This window comes from Oryzias latipes, chromosome 6 (assembly GCF_002234675.1).
Source record: "Oryzias latipes chromosome 6, ASM223467v1".
NCBI classification, from domain to species: domain Eukaryota; kingdom Metazoa; phylum Chordata; class Actinopteri; order Beloniformes; family Adrianichthyidae; genus Oryzias; species Oryzias latipes.
In genome coordinates this window covers 29,131,296-29,157,414 of record NC_019864.2, presented here as the reverse complement: position 1 = coordinate 29,157,414, position 26,119 = coordinate 29,131,296, and the positions used below count along the sequence as shown (strand labels likewise).

Below are 26,119 nucleotides of genomic sequence, written 5' to 3'. Positions count from 1 at the left end.
GGCGTCACATGGCGTTAGCATGGCGAGCATGCAAAAGTGGCTTCTCCCTCTTGCTCATCCCTTTTTTTACTCGAATATTGTGGAAATTTAATGCATGAGTCACTGTCTCAAGATGGACAAAATGATGTAACATACAATATAAACATATAAGGGATGTGGGCGTGGTTAACAAGAAACCTCTGTTGACATAGAAATCCAAAAGTTTTCTTTTCCTAAAAATTTCCTCGACCAGTTCACCCCCCCCAGACGACCAAAAAAAGAAATGGTTGCTATGGAGATTAAACCAACAGGAAAGCCGCCATTTTGAAAAAAGTTTTTTTTTTTTTTAAAGTAACCTGTTCTATGCAGTCCTGATTAGGGTGACAGCGGCAGAAGGGGTTGGTGAGAGGCGCAGATCCTCCCCTCGCGGCTCTAATTTAGTATTTCTTTTATATTTTACTTTAAATTGGCTTGATGTTCCATTTGGTTCTAGTTTTTGCTCAAACAATTAAACACATTTTTGAAAAACGTTTTTTTTTAAATTAAAAATAACATAAAATTGTACGAGCTGCTTGGATTTTGAGCAAAAAGCATCATCTCCACTTGTTCAATAAAGGAAGACCTGAAACAAACAGGCATTCATCGGTCTACCTAAATGACTCCACTGCTCTTAACCGAGTAATCTTATTTATACAAAGGAAGATATTCAACATGGAAGCAATTGTTTTTTTTGTTTGTTTCCGGAGTAAAGACCAAATCAAATTCCCTCTGGAACTCTAAGCCCTTCATTTTTTTACGGACTTTCACCGTATAAATTTTACTGATGCTGGAAGTTCAAGGCAAAAAAATGCAAAAAAAGACGACATGGAGATGGTATGTTTGGAGAAACTACCAGCAGAAAGTGTCTTTGGAAAACAGAAAAACTGTTTACCACAACTGAAAATTATTTACCTTTGACTCTTGGGTCTAAAGCGTCCTGTCTTTTTGAGACAGGCTGTTTTTGTAACACAAAGTCTTGACTCCATTCTGACTAAAAAGGTACTTTGAGATGGCGAAGTTCCTGCAAACTTAAAAAAACAGAAAGAAAGTGACCTAATTAAAAGGTTGAAAGTTAAAGGTTGACACAGTTGGAAATCTACTTTTATTTATAATAATAACTAACATTTTAATTTACTTTAATTTCAACTGAAGATGAGTCAATTATTGTACAAGAAAAGATGTTTTTACCCCTTTTTTGTTTTTTCAACTCTGGCGATACCAAGGAGGCTTCTCGGATTTTGAGGCTGGTTTGACTTTTATTTTGTTTGTTTTTGTTTGGGTTGCAGAAATGAACAGCAGCCAAAAAAGAAGGAGAAAAAAGGGTTGCTATCTAAATTAACATTTGGCTCCTCCATGTTTCAAATCTTTAGCTTCCAGCAAAACTTCTGTCAACTTGACCAGTTCTAGAGGATTTCTCTTTTTTTGTGTGTAATTGTTCTTTGTAGTTTGATAGAGTTGATGCTGTGCATTTATAGTATAACAGTCATCTATGGTATGTCTGTCCAAAGTTTACTATAATTTATAGTTTTCCTTATTTTTCTACTATTTATCAACTTCAGTTTTCCTGACAATTTTTGTCACTGATATGAACACAAATCTAGATTTTTTTTGTTGCTTGGTGTTGAATCATAATCTTTGTAATCCCAGCAGCAAACATTTCTGAAAGGTTCGTGTAGAAAATTGAACGCACCCGGATTTTCTCAAATTGCTCTAAACTTTGAGTGAGATCTGCCAAAAAAAGGTTTGCATCTTCACTGACCTGAAGGACGTCCACTTATTTTCTGACCAGATAATTCTTCAGCTGTTTGGTGATCCTGATGATGATGATTATTATTATTATTGAAAAAACATGTTTGGGAATTTTTAAAGCTTAGTTTAACCTATACGAAGCCCATTGAGACGACTCTTGTTGTGTATACAAATAAAATTCAATTGAACCTAGCTAAGAAACCAATTTAGGATTTGGCCAAAAAAGAAAAATATTAATGGAATCCTTAAGGGGCTTACGGATCATATTATTGAAATGTATTGAAACTAAATTTAAAATGGCATCAAAGCTTTATTCTTATTGTGTTTCAGACAATCCTACTTTGTTTGCTCACCACTGGGAAGACTGCGGGTTGCAGTATCAGCAGCTCTACACTGGGGGGCGCCAGAGTTCACCTTTAAACTTTGCAAATGTAGCAAAAAGAGGGTTGTTCATCAACAAAGTGTTTTTTTTATTACAGTGCAGTAAAACTTTCTTATGACCTTAACATTTTTTGTGACATTATGCAATAAGAAAATTTACACTATAACCAGTGTACACCAACAAAAGCTTTATAAACAAAATCTGCACAGAAAGAAGAGTTTAACATCAGACTTTGTGGTAAAGAAGCAGCACCCTTTACATGTTCTGTTCGAGAAAAACCTGCAGAATATTGTTAGCTACCAAAAGAGAGACATTTTTTCTGTTTGAGTGGTTAGAATGCTCCAAAAACGTGAACGATTCATTCATCTCTAGAGCTGTGTTGCTACAGTTATTTATTTGCATTTTTGTTGCTATTTTAAAATCAAAAACCTGAGAGTGTTTTCATGTCATGTCCACATCTTTTCCTTCAACTCTGAAACTTTGTCCCAATTCCTCTGTTTCCATATCGCTGAAGATGTTTTTTTTTCTCTGATCCTTTTGCATCATGAGATTTAAAACGAGCAAAAACAAAGCGGAGGTGAGGAGGGCCACTCCAGACATGAGGAAACCCGTCCCATAACTGTCCATTTTGTCAATAAAGAATCCTGAAAAACAAAAGCAGACATTAGTCACATGAAATGAACCATGCAGTTATTTTAAAAATAACGTGTATATTGAACACCTGCTAATAAAAGCACACCCCACGCGATGACACAGACTGTCAGAAACCAGACTTTTTACGGCCCTTTCCTCTTTTTATGGTCATAAATTGGCCCTTCTGTTTATAAATTGCACACTTGCACAACTGCATATTTGCACACTGTGACTACCTCTCATCTGATGTGTTCTGTTTGTCCTGAGCTGCTCGAATCCTGTTACAGTTTACATTTATTGATAATAAATGACGCTGATGATATTCTAACACAGCCTTAGGTTTAAGACCCTCAGAGTGCAAAAGTTTCATGGAGAAAAAAAAATCATTTTAAAGAGCCTCCATGTCAGAAACGGAGCTAAAAATAGAGCACTGCCTTGCTTTGCATCATTTCTGGTTCCGTTAACAGCGAACTATATGTGAGGTCACTTCCAGCCTGGAGCATTTAAGAAATACAACATTTACATATTTACATGAGGTGCTCCGCTGTGGAATTAACCAGTTAAACTAAATTCTGGGAGGAAAAAAACATAGCACTTTTAAAAAAGAAGGAATTTAGAACTTTTTATGATTTACTAAATGACATGCGTGACAGATTTACAAAAGGACATATTTTTGCGGTTGAGAACATTAGCTTAAACAAAATCGATTGCCTAATTATTCAGTGCTTTCTGCTGGAGTCGCCTCATTTTTCTTGTAAAGGCTGCTTTGACAACAGCACTTTGTTTTTACCCTCAACTGCTTTGCCTCCATTCAAAACAACCAAACTTTGAAAATGAGGAAAAACTTTGCACCGCCCTCATTATTCTGGTAATTAAGACAGCAGAGCAGAAGGGCTGGTGCTTTCGCCGGCACTTATGTGTAATTTGAACACATTACAGTGTGTGTGCTTCCACCATGTAATGTACTGCTGAGAGGTCATGGTCATTTCACATATTTCTGACATTTGTCACATACGACGGCCTCCTCCTGACCGTGCAAAAAGCGATATTTTCTGCCAGAGGTGAAAGTTCTGCACAGAAAAAAGCGAGAACTCGCATTACTCTTCCCTTCACTGCGTTTTTCTCGACGTAATAGACCAGCCTCATTGGACATCCATAAAATAGCTTTACATGAGCCATCCAAGCTTCAGATGTGTGAATGTGTGTCATTTTCCACCCAGTTGGAAGGGCTCCCCCAGCTTATTTACTGCTAGATGTGGTCAGAAGCAGGGCACTTTCTGCTGGGGCTGCCAAAGGAAGCAGCTATTTCCCAGGCTGTACTTACTGTAATTGTTTAGAGGATTGGGATTTGAACGTGGATCCATTACGACATTCAAATTCTTAGCTGTTTCTATGGCGGGGTTGTTGATAGAATGTGCTGCAGCAAATGAAAATGTCACTGGAGCAATGATTCCAGAGGAGTTTGGGATTTTTTGGGATGGTTTGAAGCAGAAAGAAGATAACCAACATCGCCTTGTGTATATTAATGGGCTCCAACTTTGCCAAACAGCCCTGTAAATGCTGACTGTGTCTGTCAGTCAGAGGTTTTAAAACATCTATCATGTAAAACGAACAGAATCCATAATCAGCTAGAGTCCCCTTTTGTTTGGCTCATTGTGCTGCAGATCCAACACTGAATGATGACTGAGCATGTGTATTGTCCAAGGTTTAATGTGCTGGAGGGACAGCGTCAACAAAATGATGGACTGCAGATCAGGGTTTGTTTCCAAAGCTCTTAAAATAGAAATGTTTGCATTTTCTAAATGAATGCAGTTGCTGGATAATCTCTGTTGCTTTGAGTTTATTTCCAGCCTGCACCAAACTGCAGTGAATCACAGGGGAATCTCTATCAAAGTCTCAAAGCTGGATTTCACGTCTCTTTGAACTGTGCAGTTGGCTGACTGAGTTTCCCGTTGGATCTGGAAGCTCACCAGCGATGGGCGGTCCAAGCAGGCCTCCGCTGCTGCGTATTAGCATGAAAAACCCCAGCGCACTTCCGAGCCTTTGGACGCCCACTACCTCCGGCAAAACTGTGATGTGGATGGCAACTGTTGCTCCATACACCAGGCCGTGAGCCGCGCTGAAGGCAACCAGCTCATAAAACGTGGAGGCCAGTGGGCAGAGGAGCAGCACAGCGCCGAGCAAGACCACCGTAGCTGTCAGCTGCTGCACCTGGATGGAGGAAGAAGACAGGTATTGCATCAGTATGTCAAAGGTCACATGAGAAAGTTCAGGCAAATTTTATGAGAGCATAAAGTTAACATCTGCTGCTGGTTACCTGTTCAGACTAGGGTCTCGATTTAAAGAGCAGTAGAGTACATTTTTCACACTGGATTATTTATTGGTGTTTTAATCCTAAAGTCTTATTCCTGAAAGTATTTTACCAACTTTTCTATTTGTACATGTGTTAGGCTTCAGTGACAACTGCCCTTACGAGGGGGAGGGGGGACACAGGTTGTCAACTGATAAGAAACAGTCAAACCTGCATGAGGCTTGCAGGTGACCTGCACGAAATTTCAAGGTCGTAGAACTGCCACCACATTATGGGGAGGCGTCGGCAAAATCTTCAAGATTTCAATGCCGCTGTCTGATTTTTGAAAACTGTTGGCGTGGTCATGAATGTTGACGGCGGCAGTCAGGGAGCTGTCAGTCAGTCGGGGATGAGGCGGCCACAAGGCAGCAGCAGCTGGATTGGCGAACCAACAATGGCTCTTATGATGTGTAAATGTCACACACAATTTGACGAAATCCTTTTTTGTGTTCCCTATTTTCATTTGGCCATTTTACACAAAATAAATACATGAATTTTATAAACTTGTGTTACAGGGGTGTCAAACTCAGTCGCACAGGGGGCCTAAATCCAAAACATGCTTTAGGTTGCGGGCCAAACCAGATAAACAGTTAATATTAAATTTACACAAAAGCTAAACATTTAAACCTTTAAAACTTAATGTTTTGAACATAAATCTGAAAAAAACCAGGAACCTTAATCCAGAATAAATCAAAGTAAACTCTAAATATTGTATAGTATTTTTCCCTCCAATAGATTCTGTCAAAATTATACAAATATAAACATGCTGCAGAACAAAACAAACAAAGCCTGGCAAAATTTATTATTAGAAATAACAAATCAAATTATTCCGTTTTCTTTGCTTTTTTGGCCATTTTTTTTAGAGCTGGACTCCTGTCATCATTTTTAGCAATAAGTTCATTTCTGCTTGGTGTGTGACGTCCTGTGTGTGTCTTTGTGAAATGCATCAGAGGGATTAGATTTTTAAAAACCTGTTATTGTGAATATAATTTTTAGGTCTTGAAAAAGTTTTGTGCAACAACAGTAAAAATCCTCCAAAACGCCTCAATGCATTCATAAAGAAATGATCAATTTTTTATTTATTATCTCAAAAAGCACAGCTGTTTTGCTGCCTGCATTACCTGCTGTCTTTATGTCAAAAAGGTTACTAACACTACATAAACAAAAGGCAGACGTAAAAAAATACATTTTATATGGAAAATAAAGAATCAAAATGTCTACAATAGTTAATAAAGAATAACATTAATAGCATCAGCAGAGTAAACTAAAGGCACGCAATAATCCAGGTGTTGCGCAATTGAGGCTGTGTTGCTCGCTCTCTGCGCCCTCGACCCCTCCCCTTTTTCTCCACACACATTTGCGACACCTTCTCAAAGACAGGTGAACGTGCAGCTGCAGGGGGCGCCAAGTCGCATGTTTCAGGCCGTTCCAAACTCTGCGACATAACAGATAATAGGAAACTAAAAGTGGCAAAGATTTTTTTGTTTTTCCAAGCACTGACTGGCCGCCCCCTTTAAATTGCCCGTATGGGCAATTGCCCGGGGTGCCATACCTAAAACTGTTACTGGACTGCCCCCACTGATTACAAATGCTCACACATGGCCACCTCCTAAAAACATGCATTTTGGTTGCCGCGCAGTGGCATTTTGGGATATGTGACCAAGGCGTAACAGTGACTAAGGGTTGAAGTGGGTGAGACACAAGCTTGTTGTATGGATCTTTTGTTTTTTTGATGCCTCCAAATCCAGTGGGCTGTGCAAGAAACCTGTCAGTGCTTTTTATGTGATAAATGCATGCTCCCTCTGTGCAGAGGGCACTTAAATGTAGCGTGCACACCCTGTGCGTGTGGGATTTGCTTGCACGTTACTAACAACTAAAGCAGCTGTGTCACAACTTTTTGCAGGGAGTATCAGATTTGGTGAGGTGGAAATGTTTGTGGGCAAACCTTCTGGCCAGCGTCCTTTGAATTATTTTAATAACATTAACCTCTTAAGACCAAAGCTTGTGTGTACTCGTGCCTCAAAAGTGTGTGTAACTTACATTACCCTCACCAATACTTCACAATACACTTACCACATGCATTATAACGCTACACTCCGATTTCATAACATCCCTTGGGGTAGCCTTGCAGGAACTGCAAGACACACCTGCGCTCCCCTTAAGATGCAGCCGCACTTTTCTATGACCTTCCTCGGTCCAGACAACCCAAAACCCACAGTACCGGTACGTGTGCGTGTCACTAAAGCTTAAGTAATGCTGTGTGTCTATCAAAATATTTGTCAGAGTAAAGAATTGTTGGACATACCGTCTCCACCAGTCTCAGGTTTGCCACCCAGCCAAAGACCACTCTTCCAATCAGGTCCAGCACAGCAGAAATGGACATGAGAGCAGCTGCCTGGTACTCCTCAATGCCTTTGCTGCGAGCGTATGGAACAAGGAACAGAGATGGGGCAAAGAAACCCAGAGCGGCAAATACTCCAAACATAGAGTAGATCATGAATCGAGGGTTTGTGATGAGGGTATAATCTACATATTGCTGGACTCTAGTCCTTAGATCTCGTTCCCTTAAACTGGTAGAGTCTTCTGCTAAACTGGGTTCCACCTCAGTATCATCAAGACATTTCTTAGATGTTTCCTGATTGGACTCCTCTGTGTATAGTTCTTTCTCTTCTTGAATACTTGACTTAACCTCATCCAATATGTCCTTTAAGAGCATCTTCCGGGACAGGCCATCCTCCTCTGCCTTCCCTTCATTGACACATGTGACGTCTCTGGTGGATTTTAAGGGTCTTAGTAGCAAACCGCACACACACAAGTTTAACTGCAAGGCCCCCATGATTAGCAAAGCACCCCTCCAGGAAAAGCTGTTTATCAACAGCTGGAACATGGGGGTGAGGATAAAAGTAAGGATGCACTCTCCGGCGCTGGCCAAGGCATTTGCCACCGGGCGTCTTTTATCAAAGTACATGCCCAGCATCGTCACTGTAGGGGTCCATGTCAACGCGTAGCCAAAACCTGGAGGAAAGTACATAGTGTTGAGCACCTTTGGTGTTTGTAAAAGAGTTGGTGTGTTGGTGTGATTGGATGTTACCATTTAGGAAGCCTACTGTTAAGTAGAGTTGAACCAGGTTGTTGCCAAAAGACCCAAGAATGGCTCCTACACTGCATATGAGTCCGCCTGCTATCACTACAGAGCGATGGCTGTAGCGGGAACTCAGAGCCGACGCCAACGGCGCTGTGGAGCACAACCAAAACATAGACTTGTTTCTCTGACCAGGTGTCAACTCAATTTGGCTGCAATTTCATGAAAGTGACCACTACGATCTTCTTTTTGTTCTGTTATTCAGAATTTTTCCACTTTTTAAAAAGCAGTTACCATAGCAACTGTTCTTTTGTAGGACAACATTTCTTTCATTGTTCCCAAGTAGAACTCTCTAGAGACTCATGTTCCAATAGAAAACAAAGTGGTTACCTGCAACGTGAATGGTAGCCACGGCAATTGAAGTGATCCATGATGTTCCAGCCGCTGTGGTTCCAAAGTACTGCTGGATCTCTACATAGAAGACACCGAAGGACTTGACCACCCCAAAGGTCAGGCCGAAGACAAAGAAGCACGAGACCAGGATGAACCAAGCATAACCGCCGTCAGGTGCCACTGCCCGTTCCACCTGGACTTTTTTGTTCCAAGCTTTCCCTGGAGGGTCCATGTTGAATTGTTGAGTCTGAAATGAACATCTATCTAAAAAAACATACGAGGATGTCATTCAAGGTGCATGTCTGCACTCCAGAATTCTGTGTGGTGTATGGCACATAAAGAAGTTGTGTGTTTCATGCAAGGATGGAAGGGCAATGACCATCTGTCTCTCCAAACAGAATCAGGAGGCCACACTATTAAGATGGGTCACTGACAACTACTCCTAGATTGCCAGAAGAAACTTGAAACCTTTTACGTGACAGTCTGGAAAGAAGGAGTGGTTGGAAAGGCCAAAGGGGTGGAACTGGGATCCATTTCAAAACTGTTTTTAGATGTTTGGATTTTAAAAATACAATTAAAGCTTAAGGATTAAGTCTGATAATAAAAAAAAAATGTGGATACTTTGAAAGTATTTACCTTGAAAATGTTAAATTAGAGATTATCCGTGTAAATTTGACCCAAACTACAACAATTTGAGCAGTAAAAAGTCCAAAGCCTTTATAATATTACATTTTGCTATGTTCTTAATTCATGTTGGCTGCAATGTTTAGGGAATGGATTTGCAGCTCTTACGCAACAGCAGCACAAAAGATGACAGGACTAAAAACAAATGATCAGGTTACACGGCAACCTCAGCTGTCCTCTGTTACCCTCATGTTTATGCAATCAGTCATGACACACAAATGTAAAAAGCAACCCCCGTTACTTTTACCTCTGTTAAGTATTCTCCTCATTCTGTCCCTTACAAAATCAGGGGACATCCACCTATCTATAGCGAGAAAGACTGAACGCTTGAAACATCAGAACGCAGACAGTCTGAGTCCAGCTCAGACTCTCTGTCTTATTGTCAAGTAGCTTTACGTTAAATTGCTAAAGATCGCAGCAGAAGAGTTAAATAAACACTGCTATTTTGGAAAAATCTTAAAAACTTCTTAACACTGAAAATAACATCAGAGCAGATTTTAAGTTTAAAAAAGTACCCAAATGACGTAAAGTCAATAAAATGCACATAGAATTTATATTCCGACATTTAGGAGATGCATTTGACTAACACATGAGGTTAGTAAAGAAAAACAAAATCAGAGTCAAACTACATTAAGCGGTGTAGAAAAATTTGGTTTAACAGCAAGATATGCTACGAAATATCAGAAGTTTTTTGTTTTTATTATAGGGACATATTAAGCTGCTGAGATGTTCTTCACATAATATATTATTTTGGTTTACAGTTTTTAGAAGGCAATTGTGCACGTATGCATCAAAGCGAGATAGTTCGCCCCAAATCTTAGGTGGGTAGAAATATTATTTGGGTCGTTTTTGAGCTCTTTGATCCAGACACCATCTAGAAACAAAAGTTAAAAAAGTTCAAATCTGTCATCAGACATTGAAATCTTGGTTCAAACCAGCTTAAGTACAAGGACAGCGACCCTTCTATGTAAGCGCTATTACTGTTCACTCAGCTGAACAGCAGAAATAATGTGCTGAAGTTCTGCTGCGGTCAAGTCAAAGTCCAGAGCCTAAATGAAATGCAACGTTAGGATCTAAAAAGAGCTGAGCTCTCAGTTTAACACTCTGCTTATGTAGTTTAGTTATTAGAGAACATTGATTTGCTGCAGGGTTACATGTGTTGTTTGTACTTCACGGGAATTCGCAAACAGGCCCATGACCTGTGGAGCTGAACGTGTGCGGACTCGCTCACCTCAAATTTGCCATCTGACACATTTTAATAGGACTCAGATGTCGCAGCAGCATGTCAGTGAGGAAGTGTTTGACAATCTACAGGCAGGTAAAGAAGTCATTAAGCATCATGACGTAAGGAAGCTGCCGCTAAATATTTCATGTAAAAACAGTCAGCAGAAGGGGAGGAAGAGGAGCTTCCCCTTCTTTTGTCTTAGCTAAGAAGATACTTGCTTGAGTCGGGACAAAGTTTTTTCCTCCTTTGATATAAGGAGGAAATTTAATTAGCTCTGTTACAGCAGCTCAACTTCTGAGCAAAGTTCTGGAAACCACTTAAGTTAATCTGTGCTTTTGTCAGTAAGGGTAACAGCAACTATTCCCCATCCAGTTGGTTAAATTAATTAAATAAATACTTCTGTTCTTGCAGAGTTAGGTCTTTTTGTTTTAATGTGATGAGAACCACATCATGCAAATAATTAGAACAAGGTTGATTGAGCATCGAAGGACTGTCAAGCCCGAACGCAAAATTGAAAGTGTATAATACTAATCAATGTGATTCAAAGTAAAAGTCACAGTTTTATACCACCTGGCATTGTTCTGCTTTACCTGTTGAGGTCAGTTTGAAAGCATCCTGCTCCTCTTTTCAGGCCAGCAGCTCTCCAGACTCAGCCGGACATGCAGGTTTTCCCTCACAGGCAGGCAATCAGGGAAGGGGTGGTGATGGTAAAACCACGCTCAGCTGGAGGTGCAAGTCGTCCTCACAGGCAGCTGCGACAGCAGGGGCTTTAGGAGAATATTAAGTAAAAAAAAAAAAAAAAAAAAAAAGGGTTGATGTAACACGTGGCCAGCTTCCTCAGTCTGACCTTTGAAACCCGTTTTCTCTGTATTCCTCAGTGTGTCGACATGTTGATTACAGTGAGACGGACGTAGGTCAAAGTTTTATCAGGACTTTTGTAAACGTGCACGTGTTTGTGCGTGTGATTCAGTCCAATGCCAATAAAAAAGAGGAGTTTTAAGGACAGATGTTATCAGGGATTCCCCTGCCTAAATATAGAGTGATAAGAGACGTAATGAGATTACTTTCTTCTGTACAGAGAGCTTTTATCACATCTAGTAAAAACGACTGAGAACAAAGATTAAGACTGATACACTCAGTGAGTTAAGTAACCGGGATTTTTGAAGATGCATTTCTTTCTAAACAACCAAAATTTCAGTAAGCTGTGCACAAATTTTATATCTGTCTTACCAAAAAGGCTTTTATGCTTCATTTTCATTCATGCCTTTCATATTTGCACATTTCATCAGATGCAATCATTTTAATCTTGTTAGCAGGATGATGCCACTTTCAGCTAATAAAAGAGCTTTTGTAACCCTTGTGCTATCATAGGCACTTTAACATTGGGGGTTGGGTCACACTAAACAGTGGGCTGAACCTTTTTTCTCTTTAATGATTTGTGATCTTCACTGGTTTCCATTGATTAAATGAAATCCTCTCCACCTTTATCCACCTTTGTCATGGTAGGGAGAACACGTCAATGTAAGGGTGGGGTCATCTAAGATAGAACAAGGGTTGAAAACAGTTCATCAAACAAAGAAAAAAAAAATCCCCAAATGTTTTAGCGTTTCTTATTTTCGACCTAATTTCAGGCTAATCCCACTTTAATTCAAAACTCTGGTTAACAAGTACAAGATGAGTGCAGGCAGGAAGGGATCAAATAGGTTCCAGCGACTTGTTCAGCATGAAGCGACTCGACGCAGTTGGGAGCTCAGAGAATCCTGTCAGAGGTGCTAAGTTTTTCCGTGATCACCCCAGGTGGCTCACATCAATCTATAGATGGATCGCAATTTAAAATTGTCAAATGTTGGATTTGAGGAGCAAACCTTTAAATATATTGCTCTTTACAGTGATGTTGGTTCCGGTTAGACATCATTGTGAAGTTCTGCAAAATGTGGCAAGTGAGTGTTTTATTTCTGGAGCTTGATTGTCATGGTTAATGAATTTTAAGGCCTTAGGCGCTACCTGCCCATGCCCTCGCCACCCCACCATTAACACCTTTTTACCACCCTCACTGGTTAAGGGGCTCCTTCACACCCGTCACTCTCCTGTTCTGCCCCTGCCACCCTGGTCAGAGCTGCGCGTTACCATTTTTTTTCCCATCTCCATAGCAACAATTATATTTTTGGGTCGTCTACAAACAGGTATATGTCATTTTTAGAAGAATCAGCAAAAGTTAATTTTTGGATTTCCTTGGCAACGGAGGTTTTTGTTAACTACGGCCAAATCCCTATTATTTTTATATTGACTGTCATATAATTTCATTCAGCTTTAGCCAACGAGCTATATATAACATTTTCACAATATTCCAGGACAAAACGTGTAAACATCAGGGGAACATTTTTTTCCTAAATAGCTTCCCTAGTGATGCTCAAGGAGTTAGGAGGCGATGGATCAAAATAGCTAGAAAGAGTTCAAATTTGTACCTGTTTTAAAGGTGGTTTTATTGGAAAAATTTAAGATGATGGCCTTTTCCAAAGGTCAATGAGGTATTACTTGTCATTGTAGACTGTAGCTAGCGGAGTGTGGCCCCTTTGCTACGTTTTCAACAGGTACTAGGTGTGTAAAATATTATGGTGAGATTTTCAGTATGTGGCGGTAGTCTATTTCTTTTGCATAAACTCGCAGTAAGAAAGAAGAATTGTGAAAATAATCTGATGCTTAAAGTTCAGGACATAAATAAACAATAGTTTCGTGGAACTCCACACTTCTACCTGATTTCTTTTAGGTTCGTGCAAAGCTGATTATTGACAAAAATGTAAAAAACATTGTCTGTGCTGGTACAACACTTTGACTTAATTATAAGTTTCAGGTTCATAAGGTGAAGTTAGTTCCTGAAGACCGGCCATGTTTACAGCACATAGTCTGAGTCAGCAGTCAGCTTTAGGAACAGTCTGGGTTTCTTCAAGGGAGCCTGACATTCTTCACGGTCAGTTGGTTATACAATAATGTTCCTCTGGAAGTGTCAGCAGAATACCAAACCAGGGAAAGAGGGCACATTTGGGGCATCCAGCGGGCATCTGACAGTCAATACATGTCACGTGCACACCTTGTGCTTGTGGCAGTCGCGCGCAGTCACTAATGGGCCAGTATTCGCACCTTACTAACGACTGGAGTGTGGCGTGTAAACGTATGACTGCATCATCTGTATGTCACTAGTGCGTAAAGCTAACAATATCCTTCCGAATATTTCATGATATACTTACCACACGCATCACAAAAGGTAAATTCCGATTTCAAGATGTCCTTTGAGGTCAAAGGAAACAACAACATACTATATTGTATCAATATTGACATCCCAAAAATGTAGATTTTCTATTATTGTGATTATTAATACCCTCCGTTATGTGTCCCATAATGTATGCAACTTAGTATTAACATGTTTGAATTCAATTTATATAACAATTATTTGTTAGTAGGCTGCCAGAAGTTAGGAGCTGGGGAAGGTGTGGTGCGCTGGGGTTCTGTCCTCTTTTCTTATTTACTTCTCCTCTCCTCTATTCTTGATCCGTTTGGTGCAGTGTGATTCATATATTGTCCCTCTGTTATGAAGAGTGGTTTAAAGGCGTTGTTCTGAAGTTCGCCACTAGAGGGCGCGGCCGTTTTTTGAGTTAATAAATCATAATTTGTAAGCAGAGGTGAACAGAGGAGCAAATGGCGATGTTTCCAGAGCAATTCAGTTTAATTAGCTCGTGTGTGCGTCCATGAGAGCGGTGAGCCCATTTTTTTGTGTTTATATTAGGGTAAAATATGTTGTTTATTGGTGTGGATATTTTCTGCTAACTTAAAAAGTTAAGCTAGTTTTGGTTAGAAGTTTATTGGATTTATTTAGCTCCTATTATTATCATAAGTATTCTTGGTATAATATTTTGAGTATTGATGCTATCGAGGTTTGTGGAATGTTTGTAAAGTGCAGATATAACAGGCTAAGTTGTTATTATTAAGAGTTATTATTATTGAATTTGGTTTATTATAATTGTATTATTTGTTTTCTTCATTCTTTGTTTAGAACCACACACACATAAACCCAAACCAGAAATATACATGTGCTGGACTGTAAAGCCAAACGCAGATTAAAAAAGGAACAGAAAAAGTCATCCTCTGGTCTGTCATTGCTTGGGAGAATACACACACTTGACCAGTGTGCTCTCTGCGATCATCCAAATCCGAAACCCTTAGTAAAGACTGAAGTCTTCAATACAAATTCTGGTCCTTCGAGCCGGATAGGTTGATTACAGAGAGAGAAGATGGATTATGATCCCCAACAAGAAGGTGCACGTCCTAAGAGGACAGTGCGTCCACCAAGATGGATGACTGATTATCAAACATATGCACTCCCTTCTTCTGCTGGTTTGGAACAGCATCGATCCAGAGAGGGTTATGCCGAGATGACACCCCTCATCCAGACTCCTAGCCCCACTGGCGCTGTGGGGCAGGCACCAGTTTTCCCCAGTGTCCCACAGGAGTTCTTAAACATAGTGCAGAACCTGCAGGAGGACAACAGACGACTCCAGATGGTGGTTTCAGACATGAAGAGGCAGATGGATCGTAACGCTGCTTTAAATGCATCAACTAGCCTGCAATTTAAACAGCGACCAGAGGGGGGCATTTCAACTGAGGAAACTTGGATCTCCACAGGTCTGCCCACACAGTTGTCCTCCCTGCAACCACTGCAGCCCAATTTACCCCCCACAACCGATGCAGAGGAAGAATGGCCGTTACCTCCACCTCCAGTGTTCCTGCCAAAGGACTTGTATGACCCCATGGAGGTACAAATGTTTCAAACTCCACAGCCACCAATCATTACCCAAGAGCTCAGCCACCACTTACAAGGATTACAAATACAACAGAAATCAACTGCAACAACTGCAGCTCCTGCATTTCAATCACATGCAGCTCAGTCCACACCTGTATTGCAACCTCAATCTGGACCTAGTCCAGCTCCTAGCATGCAGTCACAAGAAGCAGTGTTGGCTCCCATCATGGCCACAGCTACAAAGGAGAAAACCTACAGGGGACCATTACCCTCAATCCCAGAGTTCACCAGAGGTGATCCAAGACAGTTTGCTAGATTGAAACTTGCTCTGGACAATATTCTCCCAGCTGATGCCACAGAGAGATTCAAGTACCAGGTGCTGTGTGACCATCTTAAGTTTGAGGAAGCTCTACTCGTTGCTGACTCATACAGTAACTCACCTCGTCCCTATTCAGACACGATGGCTTCTCTCACAAAACACTATGGTCAGCCGCACCAGCTGTCACTACACAGAATAGCAGAGCTGATGGATGAGCCTAACATTCGTTCAAATGACACATCAGGATTCAGAAAATTTGCATTAAGAGTTCGTGCTTTGGTGGGCATGTTAGAGCAACTTGGAGATGATGGACACATAGAGCTGCAATGTGGGTCTCATGTAGCAAGGCTTGCTCGTAAGCTACCCCAAGACCTGCGTGCTGCTTTCCGTCGTTACCTCTACCCACAGAAAGATGGAATACCATCACTAAGAGACTTTGCAGAGTGGCTGGAATATGAGCTGGTTATCCAAGAAGGTGGAGATAATTCAGACAGAGTAGAAGAGTCCCTTAGAGATAGAAACAGCATCAAAAGAGATAAGAGAGCAGCTAAGAGGACCACCACTGTTCTGCATGGTGCAACACAGAAAGGCGCTCATGAAGAGCCCTCAGCTACAACCTCCACTGTGTCAGAACTTCAAGAAAAGCCCAAAGCCTACTGCCCTTATTGCAAAAACACACTGCACTTCTTAGACCAATGCAGCAATTTCAAGATCTTGACAAAAGACCAGAAGTCCACTTGGATTAAATCCAATAATCTATGTTGGCGGTGCGGGCGGCATCATCAGGCTGCTCAGTGTCGACTTAAAGTGCAGTGTAAAATATGCCAAGGGAAACACCTTGAGGCCTTACATGCGGTGAACCTAAGAGCCGCTGTACCTAAACCACCAACAGAACGATCTACTGAGATGGAGAGGTCATCTACAGATGTGCTCTATTTAGACCGTCGAGCTGGCTGTAATCAAGTACTGTTGAAGATAAGCAAAGTGCTGCTGAAGAATGGTAAACATACATTGGAGACGTTTGCCATTTTGGATGATGGATCAGAAAGAACAATCCTTCTTCCAGAGGCTAAGCGAAAGCTTCACTTACAAGGCACCGCAGAGAGTCTCACCCTGCGAACAGTAAGACAAGGACTAAGAACTTTGCATGGAGCATCTGTGAAGGTCAAGGTCTCTTCAGCCAGCCAACCATACAGAACCTTCTCTATTGAGAGTGCTTTCACAGCTGAGGACTTGGGGTTAGCGGAACATTCTTACCCTGTGGAAGCATTAAAGAAAAGGTTTAAACATTTGAAAAACGTCCCCTTAGAGCCATTTACAAATGCCAAGCCATTACTTTTGATTGGCTCTGACTGTCCTCACCTCGTCACGCCCATAAAACCTGTCCGTTTGGGCCCACCTGGAGGTCCAGCTGCAGTCAAAACTAGATTGGGTTGGACACTACAAGGACCAGTTCCCTCACCCCAGCAAACTGTGCAACCGCAGCAGTGTCTCTTCCTTTCAACCGTTTCTCCACAAGCAGAACTGTTCAGTCACATTGAGAAGCTTTGGCAACTTGACACTCTACCATATCGAAGTGAGAAGTCAGTGACCCGATCTCGAAAAGAAAAGGAAGCTGTGAATCTGCTGGAAGAAAAAACGATAAGAGTGAATGTAGACGGAATACACAGGTATGCTACCCCCCTTCTTCGCGTCAGCCACATGCCAACACTCAAAGTATCACCTGAAGCAGTCCTGCCAAGTCTGCGCAGTACGGAAAAACGCCTCAGCAGAGATCCAGAAAAGGCACGAGTCTATCAAGCGGAGATGACAAAGTTAATAACAGCAGGCTATGTCAGAGAAGTAACAGAAGAGGAAGTGAGGACATCAAAAGAGTCATGGTTCATCCCCCACCACATGGTAACACACAACGGAAAGAACCGTGTTGTGTTCAATTGTTCATTTACCTACAGAGAGAAGAACCTCAATGTGCTGCTGCTACCAGGCCCAAATCTGGGGGCCTCTCTTCTTGGCGTCCTGCTGCGCTTCAGAGAACACTCCACCGCCATTAGCAGTGACATCAAGGGGATGTTTCACCAGGTAAGACTATTACCTGAAGATCAGTCATTGTTACGTTTCATCTGGCGTGACCTGCAGAGACATACTTACCCTCAGGTGTACGAATGGCAGGTGCTCCCCTTTGGGACAACATGTTCACCATGCTGTGCAATCTATGCACTTCAGAGACTTGTACATGAAAACAGTAACCAGGGAGATTATGTGCGTGACTCCATTGAGAAGAACTTCTATGTAGACAACTGGCTGCAGAGCTTTCCATCTCCTGAAGTGGCAAAAGACCAGGTGGAGAAAGTGCGCTCCCTATTATCAGAAGGAGGATTTGACCTAAGACAGTGGGCCAGTAACACTCCAAGTATCATCAGCCATCTGCCAAAGGAATTCAGGTCAGAGAGCAGCGAGCAGTGGCTGAATCATACCGATATGGATCCTCAAGAACCGGCTCTTGGTTTGCGTTGGATGTGCAACTCTGACACTCTGCAGTACAAGTCCCGACAGATGGGGAGCAGCTCTCCTACGATGAGGAACATCTACAGAGTTTTGGCCAGTCAGTATGACCCCCTTGGTTTCCTTATTCCTTTCACCACGAGAGCTAAAGTACTGGTTCAGCAGTTGTGGGGCAAAAACCGTGAATGGGATGACCCACTGTTACCAGGTGAGCTGCTCTCTACATGGATTGAATGGGAAGAGGAGTTGCAACAGCTGGAGAACATCAGTCTACGCCGTTGTTATTCAAGCCCAGAGATGGACAAAGCAGACAGTCAGCGAGAGCTTCACATCTTCTGTGATGCCTCCCAACAGGCATATGGCAGCGTGGCATACTTACGAACACAAGATGTTGCTGGAAACATTGAAGTTGCCTTTCTCACTGCTCGCTCCAGAGTGGCTCCTAAGCGGCAGTTGTCTATGCCACGCCTGGAACTATGTGCGGCCCTGACTGTAGCTCAACTTGCCAGCCTGCTGACTAAAGAGCTCACTCTGCCATTGTCCAGAGTTGTTTTGTGGACAGACTCTACAACTGTCTTAACATGGATTCAATCTGACTCCTGCCGTTTCAAAGTATTCGTGGGAACTCGGATAGCTGAAATTCAGGAACTGACAGAAAGCCAGTCGTGGAGATATGTGACGACTTCGGAAAACCCAGCAGATGATCTGACAAGAGGAAAACGGTTGCAGGACCTCACCAGTCAGTCCAGGTGGGCCTGTGGACCCTCATTCTTGCAGCTGCCTTCAGATCAATGGCCAGATCATCCATTTTTGCCATGCGCAGATTCAGAAGAAGAACAGCGAAGATCCACAACTTGCTTAGCTGTTTCTACTGACCTGAAAACTCTGCCTGATGCCCAACAGTTTACCAGTTTTGATCAACTGGTGAAAGAAACTGCCAGGTGCCTTCACGGGGCGGCTGGTGACAACCTCACAACAGAGCATTACAAAAAGGCTGAGCTTAGTCTTCTGATATCTGCACAAAGAGACAGTTTTCCTGATGAGATTCAGTGTCTGACATCTGGAAAACCAGTCAGCTCCACCAGCCGTTTGGTTACATTGTCTCCAGAGTTTGATGAGTCACTTCAACTCATCAGAGTAGGTGGCCGACTCAGACGTTGCCCTGATTTGGAAGAAAATGTGATTCATCCAGTTGTCATGGACCCAAAACATCCTGTAACCAGACTACTCATTCGACAGGCTGACAGTGATTTAAAACATCCAGGAGCAGAGAGATTATTTGCAGAGGTGAGAAGAAAATATTGGATTCTCCGGGGCCGTGAAGCAGTAAGGCGTGAACAGCGCTCCTGCCCCGAGTGCCAAAGATGGAGAGCACAACCAATTACCCCGAAAATGGCTGACCTTCCTCTGTCACGGCTCAGACTCAACCAGCCACCATTTTTCTCTACCGGTGTAGACTGTTTTGGGCCAATGCAGGTGAAGATTGGTAGACGGAACGAGAAACGGTGGGGCCTGCTATTCAAATGTTTGACAACTCGAGCTGTTCATATCGAGGTACTTTCAAGCATTAACACAGATTCCTTCCTGATGGCTTTAAGAAGATTTGTCTCTCGTCGTGGGAAACCAGCTGAGATCTTGTGCGACCAGGGCACTAATTTCTGTGGCGGAGAACGGGAGCTACGAGAAACATTCAATGGTTTACATCCCACATGAGAAGCTCAGCTGGCAGAACATCAGATAAAGTTTCGTTTCAACCCCCCGAATGCTCCTCACTTTGGAGGATCCTGGGAGCGCGAGATCAGGTCCATAAAAGTGGCTTTAACCTCTTCGCTGGGTTCTCAAGTAGTAAGTGAGGAAATCCTACAGACTGTGTTGATTGAGATTGAGGGAATACTCAACTCAAAACCTTTGGGTTACGTTTCATCAGATCTGGCTGACCCAGACCCCATTACCCCAAACCTGTTGCTGATGGGGCGGCTGGACCCTTCTCTGCCACAAGTGATCTACCATGACTCAGAGCTTCTTGGACGGCGACACTGGAAGACCTGTCAAGTGCTGTCTGATCGATTTTGGACTCAGTTCATACGTCACTATCTCCCAACACTGCAGACCCGTTCAAAGTGGCAGAAAGACACTTCTCCCCTTCAATCAGGAACTGTAGTGATGGTAGTTGATCCCCAGCTGCCAAGGGCCTCATGGCCTATTGGAAGAATCTGCAAGACATTCCCAGGAGCTGACGGTTTGATCCGTACAGCAGAAGTTAAAGTAAAGGACCGTACATACATGCGACCAGTGAGACGCCTCATCCGACTACCTGCTGACGCGCAAACAAATGAACAGTAAACCCTGCAGCAAACTTGCTGTGCAAGTTTGGGGGCGGCTGTTATGAAGAGTGGTTTAAAGGCGTTGTTCTGAAGTTCGCCACTAGAGGGCGCGGCCGTTTTTTGAGTTAATAAATCATAATTTGTAAGCAGAGGTGAACAGAGGAGCAAATGGCGATGTTTCCAGAGCAATTCAGTTTAATTAGCTCGTGTGTGCGTCCATGAGAGCGGTGAGCCCATTTTTTTGTGTTTATATTAGGGTAAAATATGTTGTTTATTGGTGTGGATATTTTCTGCTAACTTAAAAAGTTAAGCTAGTTTTGGTTAGAAGTTTATTGGATTTATTTAGCTCCTATTATTATCATAAGTATTCTTGGTATAATATTTTGAGTATTGATGCTATCGAGGTTTGTGGAATGTTTGTAAAGTGCAGATATAACAGGCTAAGTTGTTATTATTAAGAGTTATTATTATTGAATTTGGTTTATTATAATTGTATTATTTGTTTTCTTCATTCTTTGTTTAGAACCACACACACATAAACCCAAACCAGAAATATACATGTGCTGGACTGTAAAGCCAAACGCAGATTAAAAAAGGAACAGAAAAAGTCATCCTCTGGTCTGTCATTGCTTGGGAGAATACACACACTTGACCAGTGTGCTCTCTGCGATCATCCAAATCCGAAACCCTTAGTAAAGACTGAAGTCTTCAATACACCCTCTTTCCCACTCCCCTCCGGGGGAGCGGGAGTGCTTCCAGATTCCAGTTGGTTCGTCTGTGCTCCTGTACTTGGCTGTGGGTTCTGCTTCTGGCTTGTCTCGCGCCCCCAGCCGTCCCCCAACTCCAACTGGATGAAGCCCATCTGCTACACTATTTAAAAACATCCTGGTACGTCGCCTGTCCATCCTAGGAGTTTTTTAGGAGTTTTTCCTTATCAAGTGGGAGGGCCTAAGGGCATGGATGCCCAGTTTACCTTAGTCTGTTTAGTTTAGTTCCAACTATTTTATTTTACGACTGATTTTATGTTTTGTACATTTACCGAGTGTAGCCCGTTGAGACAACTGTGTTGTAATATTGGACTATAAAAATTAAATGGAATTGAAGAAGACACACCTGCGCTCCCCTTATGATGCAGGCACTGTGACCCTCCATGGGCCCGGACAGCCCAAAAACAGCCCAAAAACCTGCAACACCCATGTGTCCCATGTGTCAACCCTCCTGTATCCCTTGTGCTATCCTAGGCACTTTACCATTGGGAGTTGGTTCATCTAGACCCACTAGACAGTGCGCTGAACCTTTTTTTTTTCCAATGATTTGTGAACCTCACTGGTGTCCATGGATTACATGAAATCTTTCCACCTTTATCCACCTTTGTCATGGTAGGGAAAACACGTCAATGCAAGGGTGGGGTATCTAAGATAGCACAAGGGTTATAGGTGCATGTGACTAGTGTTTGAATTTAAGAAGACTTTGTTCACAGCTGAAATTCCTTATTATGGCACTGAAGGACAAAAACAAATCAGGTTTTTGTAATAAATTAATTATTCTTATTCTCAATTCGCCCAACATTCAGGGATAGTCCATACTAGTGCAGATCTTTGAGAAATTTCATCTTACATAATGTTTTAAGTATTTTTACCTTGAGGGAAAAAAAATCTTCTGACACTTTGCACAAACCTGAAGGTCTTTTAATAGATTAGAGATTTTCTGGCATTAGTGATGAATGTGAGACACAGGAGGAGATGACTGGGGAAAGAAGGAGAGAAACACCTCTTAAATAATGCATCTGTGCATCTAGGGCTTGACAGTGTGTGCAGGGACTGGCATTGTTAGTTTTCAAAGGAAGATGGACCTCTTCTGATGTTTGTTTTGAAGCTTTGTGTGAATTGTTTAAGACCTCAGACCTGCAGGAAAGATATTTGGAGATTTTTTATACACCATGTAAAATCCATAGGCAAAAAATGTGTGCTGTTTCAGTGGAATCGGAAAAGAAAACAACTGGGTATGATGAAGATCAAAAGTATTTCATAGATGCTGATTCAGCATTAAAATGTAATGCTTTGGGAAAAAGCATCTATCCATCATCCATCCATCCAAAAACACCAACCTGTGCACAGCCTGGATTGATTACAAGATAGCCTAAGACTGAATGCTTGGAGCTGTACAACATCAACAGGACTCAAAGAGCCTTCATAGAAAACTCAATGAAGCTGTGGAAAACCACCCTTGAAGCCAATGGGAAGCCACTTGCACAAGTGTCCATCAAATATGGGATATACCAAGGTGATGCTCTGTCCCCACTGCTGTTCTGCATAGGTCTGAACCCCCTCAGCCAAATAATCAACAAGACTGGCTATGGATACCGACTCAGAACATCAGTGACCTCCTCTACATGGATGACATCAAGCTATATGCTAAGAGCGAGCGTGACATTGACTCCCTGATCCACACCACCAGGATCTATAGTACTGACATTGGGATGTCATTCGGGTTCGAGAAATGCAGCCGGATGGTGACAAAGAGAGGCAAGGTAGTCCACACAGGAGGGGTTTCACTCCCAGAAGGAACAATGGCAGACATTGAGGACAGTTACAAGTACCTTAGACCTGTTAGACTTAAAACATTCCTCTTTGGACAGGCTTATTGTCAGACTACTTAGTATTCAGAGATTATTTAACTTAATGTTAATTTGTTTAAATTAAACTTAATAACTATTTCTTTTAAAAGGCTGCTAGAAATTGAAGCTGGGGTAACTATGGTGCACTGGGGTTCTGTCCTCTTTTCTCTTCTACTTCTACCCTTCCTCTCCTCTATTCTTGACCATAATTTATCATTTAGTTCTCCATGCCTCTGTTTGGTGCAGTGCGATTCATGTATTGTCCCTCTTTTCCTCTCCCCTCCTGGGGAGTGGGAGTGCTTCCAGACTCCAGTTGGTTCATCCGTGCTCCAGTTCCTGACCGTTTACCTCGCCTTTGCTCCTGCTCCTACACCTGGCTGTGGTTCCTGTCTCCGGCTCGACTCGCGCCTTTGACTGTCCCCCCCAACCACGGCTGGACGAAGCTCGTCTGCTGGACTTTAAATGTGTAGTTGTAGATTTAGATAAGTAAATTCTTCTCTTTGAGTTCTGGTAAATCGCCTGTCCGTCCCGGGGGAGGATCCCTCCTTCATGTGGGCACCCCTGAGGTTTTTTTTCCGGAATCCGTTTTTTTGGGAGTTTTTCCTTACCGCGAGGGGGGGTCTAAGGGCAGGGATGCCAGTATAGCTTAGTCAGTTAGTCAGTTTGTTAGTTCATTTTAGTATTTTCCTATTGAACTCTTTGTATTCGTGATCCTTTTGAGTTCATGTTTCACTTCGAAGCCCATCGAGACGACTGTTGTTGGGATTTTGGGCTATACAAATAAAATTGAATTGAATACCTTGGAATTCCACAGGCAAATGGCAACCTGGAGCAGGCAACAAGGAAAGCTGCAACAGCTAAGAACCTCCAACGAGTAAGGCAAGTGCTGAGAAGCAAGCTCAATGGCAACAATAAGACCCGGGCAATAAACAGCTACGCACTGCCAGTTATCAGATACCCTGCAGGAATAATAAGATGGCCAAAGGAAGAGATACAGACCACGGATGTTAAAACACGAAATGCAGGGAGGGTTCCATCCCAAATCCAAGCAAGCACCCTGAGAGCACCCTGAGAGTGTATGCTAGCCGCAAGGAAGGAGGCCGAGGACTAGTGAGCGTAGAAGCCACTATCCAGGATGAAACATCCAAGATGCATGAGTACATCAAGCTCAAGGCCCCAACTGACAGTGTGCTCAGTGAGGACAGATCCTCATGGGAGGACAAACTCTGCATGGGATGTACCACCGGACCATAACTGAAGTGGCTGATATCAAGAAGTCCTACCAATGGCTAGAAAGGGCTGGTCTACAGGACAGCACCGAAGCGCTCATCCTGGCAGCTCAGGAACAAGCCCTGAACGCCAGAGTGATAGAGGTTCAAATCTACCACAATCCCATGTATGAGTCTGCATTTTTTCTTTTTACAGCAGCAATAAAAAGATATTGCAATGCATTTTTCTCATTAGTTTTATTTGAGCTGTAGACAATTGACCTTCAAACTACTTTGAATCAGTTTCTGTCAGTCTTCAAGGCCTGCAGGTTTTCTGTTGCTGCTTGAACATATCTGACTGTCATTATCAAGCTTCTGCAGACTTTAATGATCAGTGGAATTTGGGGGATTTAAGCAGGGCAACAAAAGCAAATAAGTTTGATGAGCTTTGAAGACTGAGTTTGGAAAAAGGTGATAAATTACCCCCCCCCCCCCGCAAAAAAAAAAAAATGTCAAAAAGAATAAACAGAACCCCACAGCAAAAGGAGATTTGTTCTCCGAAAACATTTTATTTTAGTATGGAGAAGTAAAACAAAGCTTGATTATTCAAAATTAAACCGAATTACAAAAAGCTTTGTTCATTGATTTGATTCATTACATGTATTAGTTTGTGTTTTAGTCCTTGAATTTGGGTAAAACACTGCCTTCAGTTTGCTGTTAATGCAAAAATGTTATAACTTTATAAATAAAGTTGCTCACTGATAATCCCTGGTTCTATACAAACAGGTTTCTTAACTAAACAAAATTCGTTTTCGAATGGAAATAAATAAAAAACAATTTAACATTCAATTAATTCCTGTTAAATTAATAAAAAGTAATGTGATCGTGTGAAATCAGATCAACTCAACATTGTGACAGTGAGAGTTCTTGGTCATGTTGGAGACTGTCCCCATGTGGAATAGAGACTAGCTTTGGAACACAGAGATGCTATAAAGAACAGTTACATTCATCCGTATGTGGGTTGACCCGTACGGATGCCGGCTTATGGGTTGGGTGCTGCGTAGTGGGTCGTAGAGAGGTGTGGCTGCACCTTAGCTGGAGTGAGGTTCAAACAGCCACTTCAAGAAAATGGAACGTACCATTGTCGTGGTACCTCCTATGTGGTAAGTGTGTCGCGACTCATTTCTAAGAAGAACGTAAGTTTGATGCACTTATGTACGGCTGATGCTGTTGTACAGTCAAGCCTACGCCACAATCTAGTCGTTGGGAAGGTGCGAGAACCAGCTCCTTACTAGCCGGTGTGAGTGCTGCACATGATCCATAAGTGCCTGCAGGACGCACAAACTGCACTATGATTGTTCAATTTCCTCATTTCTAACAGTCAGGCTGCGCATACTTCTTATGGGCACTAATGGGCTCTTTGAGGGGGTTAAAAAAACTCTCTGAAACGTTTGCATCTCACCTAATTCATCCTTAAGTTTTGTATAAGTGTCATGCTGTCTTTCATCGCATGACCATAGAAACCAATGTGGGTCAACAATTTTGCGCTATGGTTTCTGACGGTCTACAATCTTAAAATTTTGTGTGGGCACCTGGCGTACCCCGAACAGGTTTTCCCCCTTTTCCCCCTGCAAACAGCTTGTCTCCACCCAAAAGGGCAGTTGTGAGTAAGGCATGAGGGGACGACAACAATTAAAGAGCCAAAACGTTGACAGTCAATTTGCTCCGGGGTCAAAATCCTGCTGTCTTTCAAACATCTGTCTGCTCTGCTGCATTTCTGTCAGCAGATGAGGAATTAATGAAGTAAAGAATTACAAAGAAACGTCAAACTATCAAGC

General features: G+C 42.2%; 3 protein-coding genes across 3 annotated transcripts; 2 read left to right on the top strand and 1 right to left on the bottom strand.

The window, feature by feature from the left end:
- Positions 1-2,216: 2,216 nt before the first annotated feature.
- Positions 2,217-11,304, bottom strand: LOC101159501 (monocarboxylate transporter 2). The gene is made up of 6 exons (XM_011476482.3): positions 11,107-11,304; positions 8,605-8,871; positions 8,224-8,367; positions 7,438-8,147; positions 4,753-4,993; positions 2,217-2,793 (listed from the first exon to the last, which is right to left on the bottom strand). The coding sequence occupies exons 2-6, from the start codon at positions 8,837-8,839 to the stop codon at positions 2,591-2,593; spliced, it is 1,533 nt and encodes a 510-aa protein (XP_011474784.1). The 5' UTR covers positions 8,840-8,871; positions 11,107-11,304; the 3' UTR covers positions 2,217-2,590.
- A 2,791-nt stretch (positions 11,305-14,095) lies between these two features.
- Positions 14,096-16,535, top strand: LOC111947519. Its single transcript, XM_023955582.1, has 3 exons — positions 14,096-14,268; positions 14,565-16,256; positions 16,523-16,535. Exons 2-3 carry the CDS (start codon positions 14,803-14,805, stop codon positions 16,533-16,535), a joined length of 1,467 nt encoding a protein of 488 aa, XP_023811350.1. The 5' UTR covers positions 14,096-14,268; positions 14,565-14,802.
- LOC110015208 lies at positions 16,189-21,167 on the top strand. Its single transcript, XM_023956071.1, has 2 exons — positions 16,189-20,683; positions 20,980-21,167. Exon 1 carries the CDS (start codon positions 16,537-16,539, stop codon positions 19,843-19,845), a length of 3,309 nt encoding a protein of 1,102 aa, XP_023811839.1. The 5' UTR covers positions 16,189-16,536; the 3' UTR covers positions 19,846-20,683; positions 20,980-21,167.
- Positions 21,168-26,119: the final 4,952 nt, after the last annotated feature.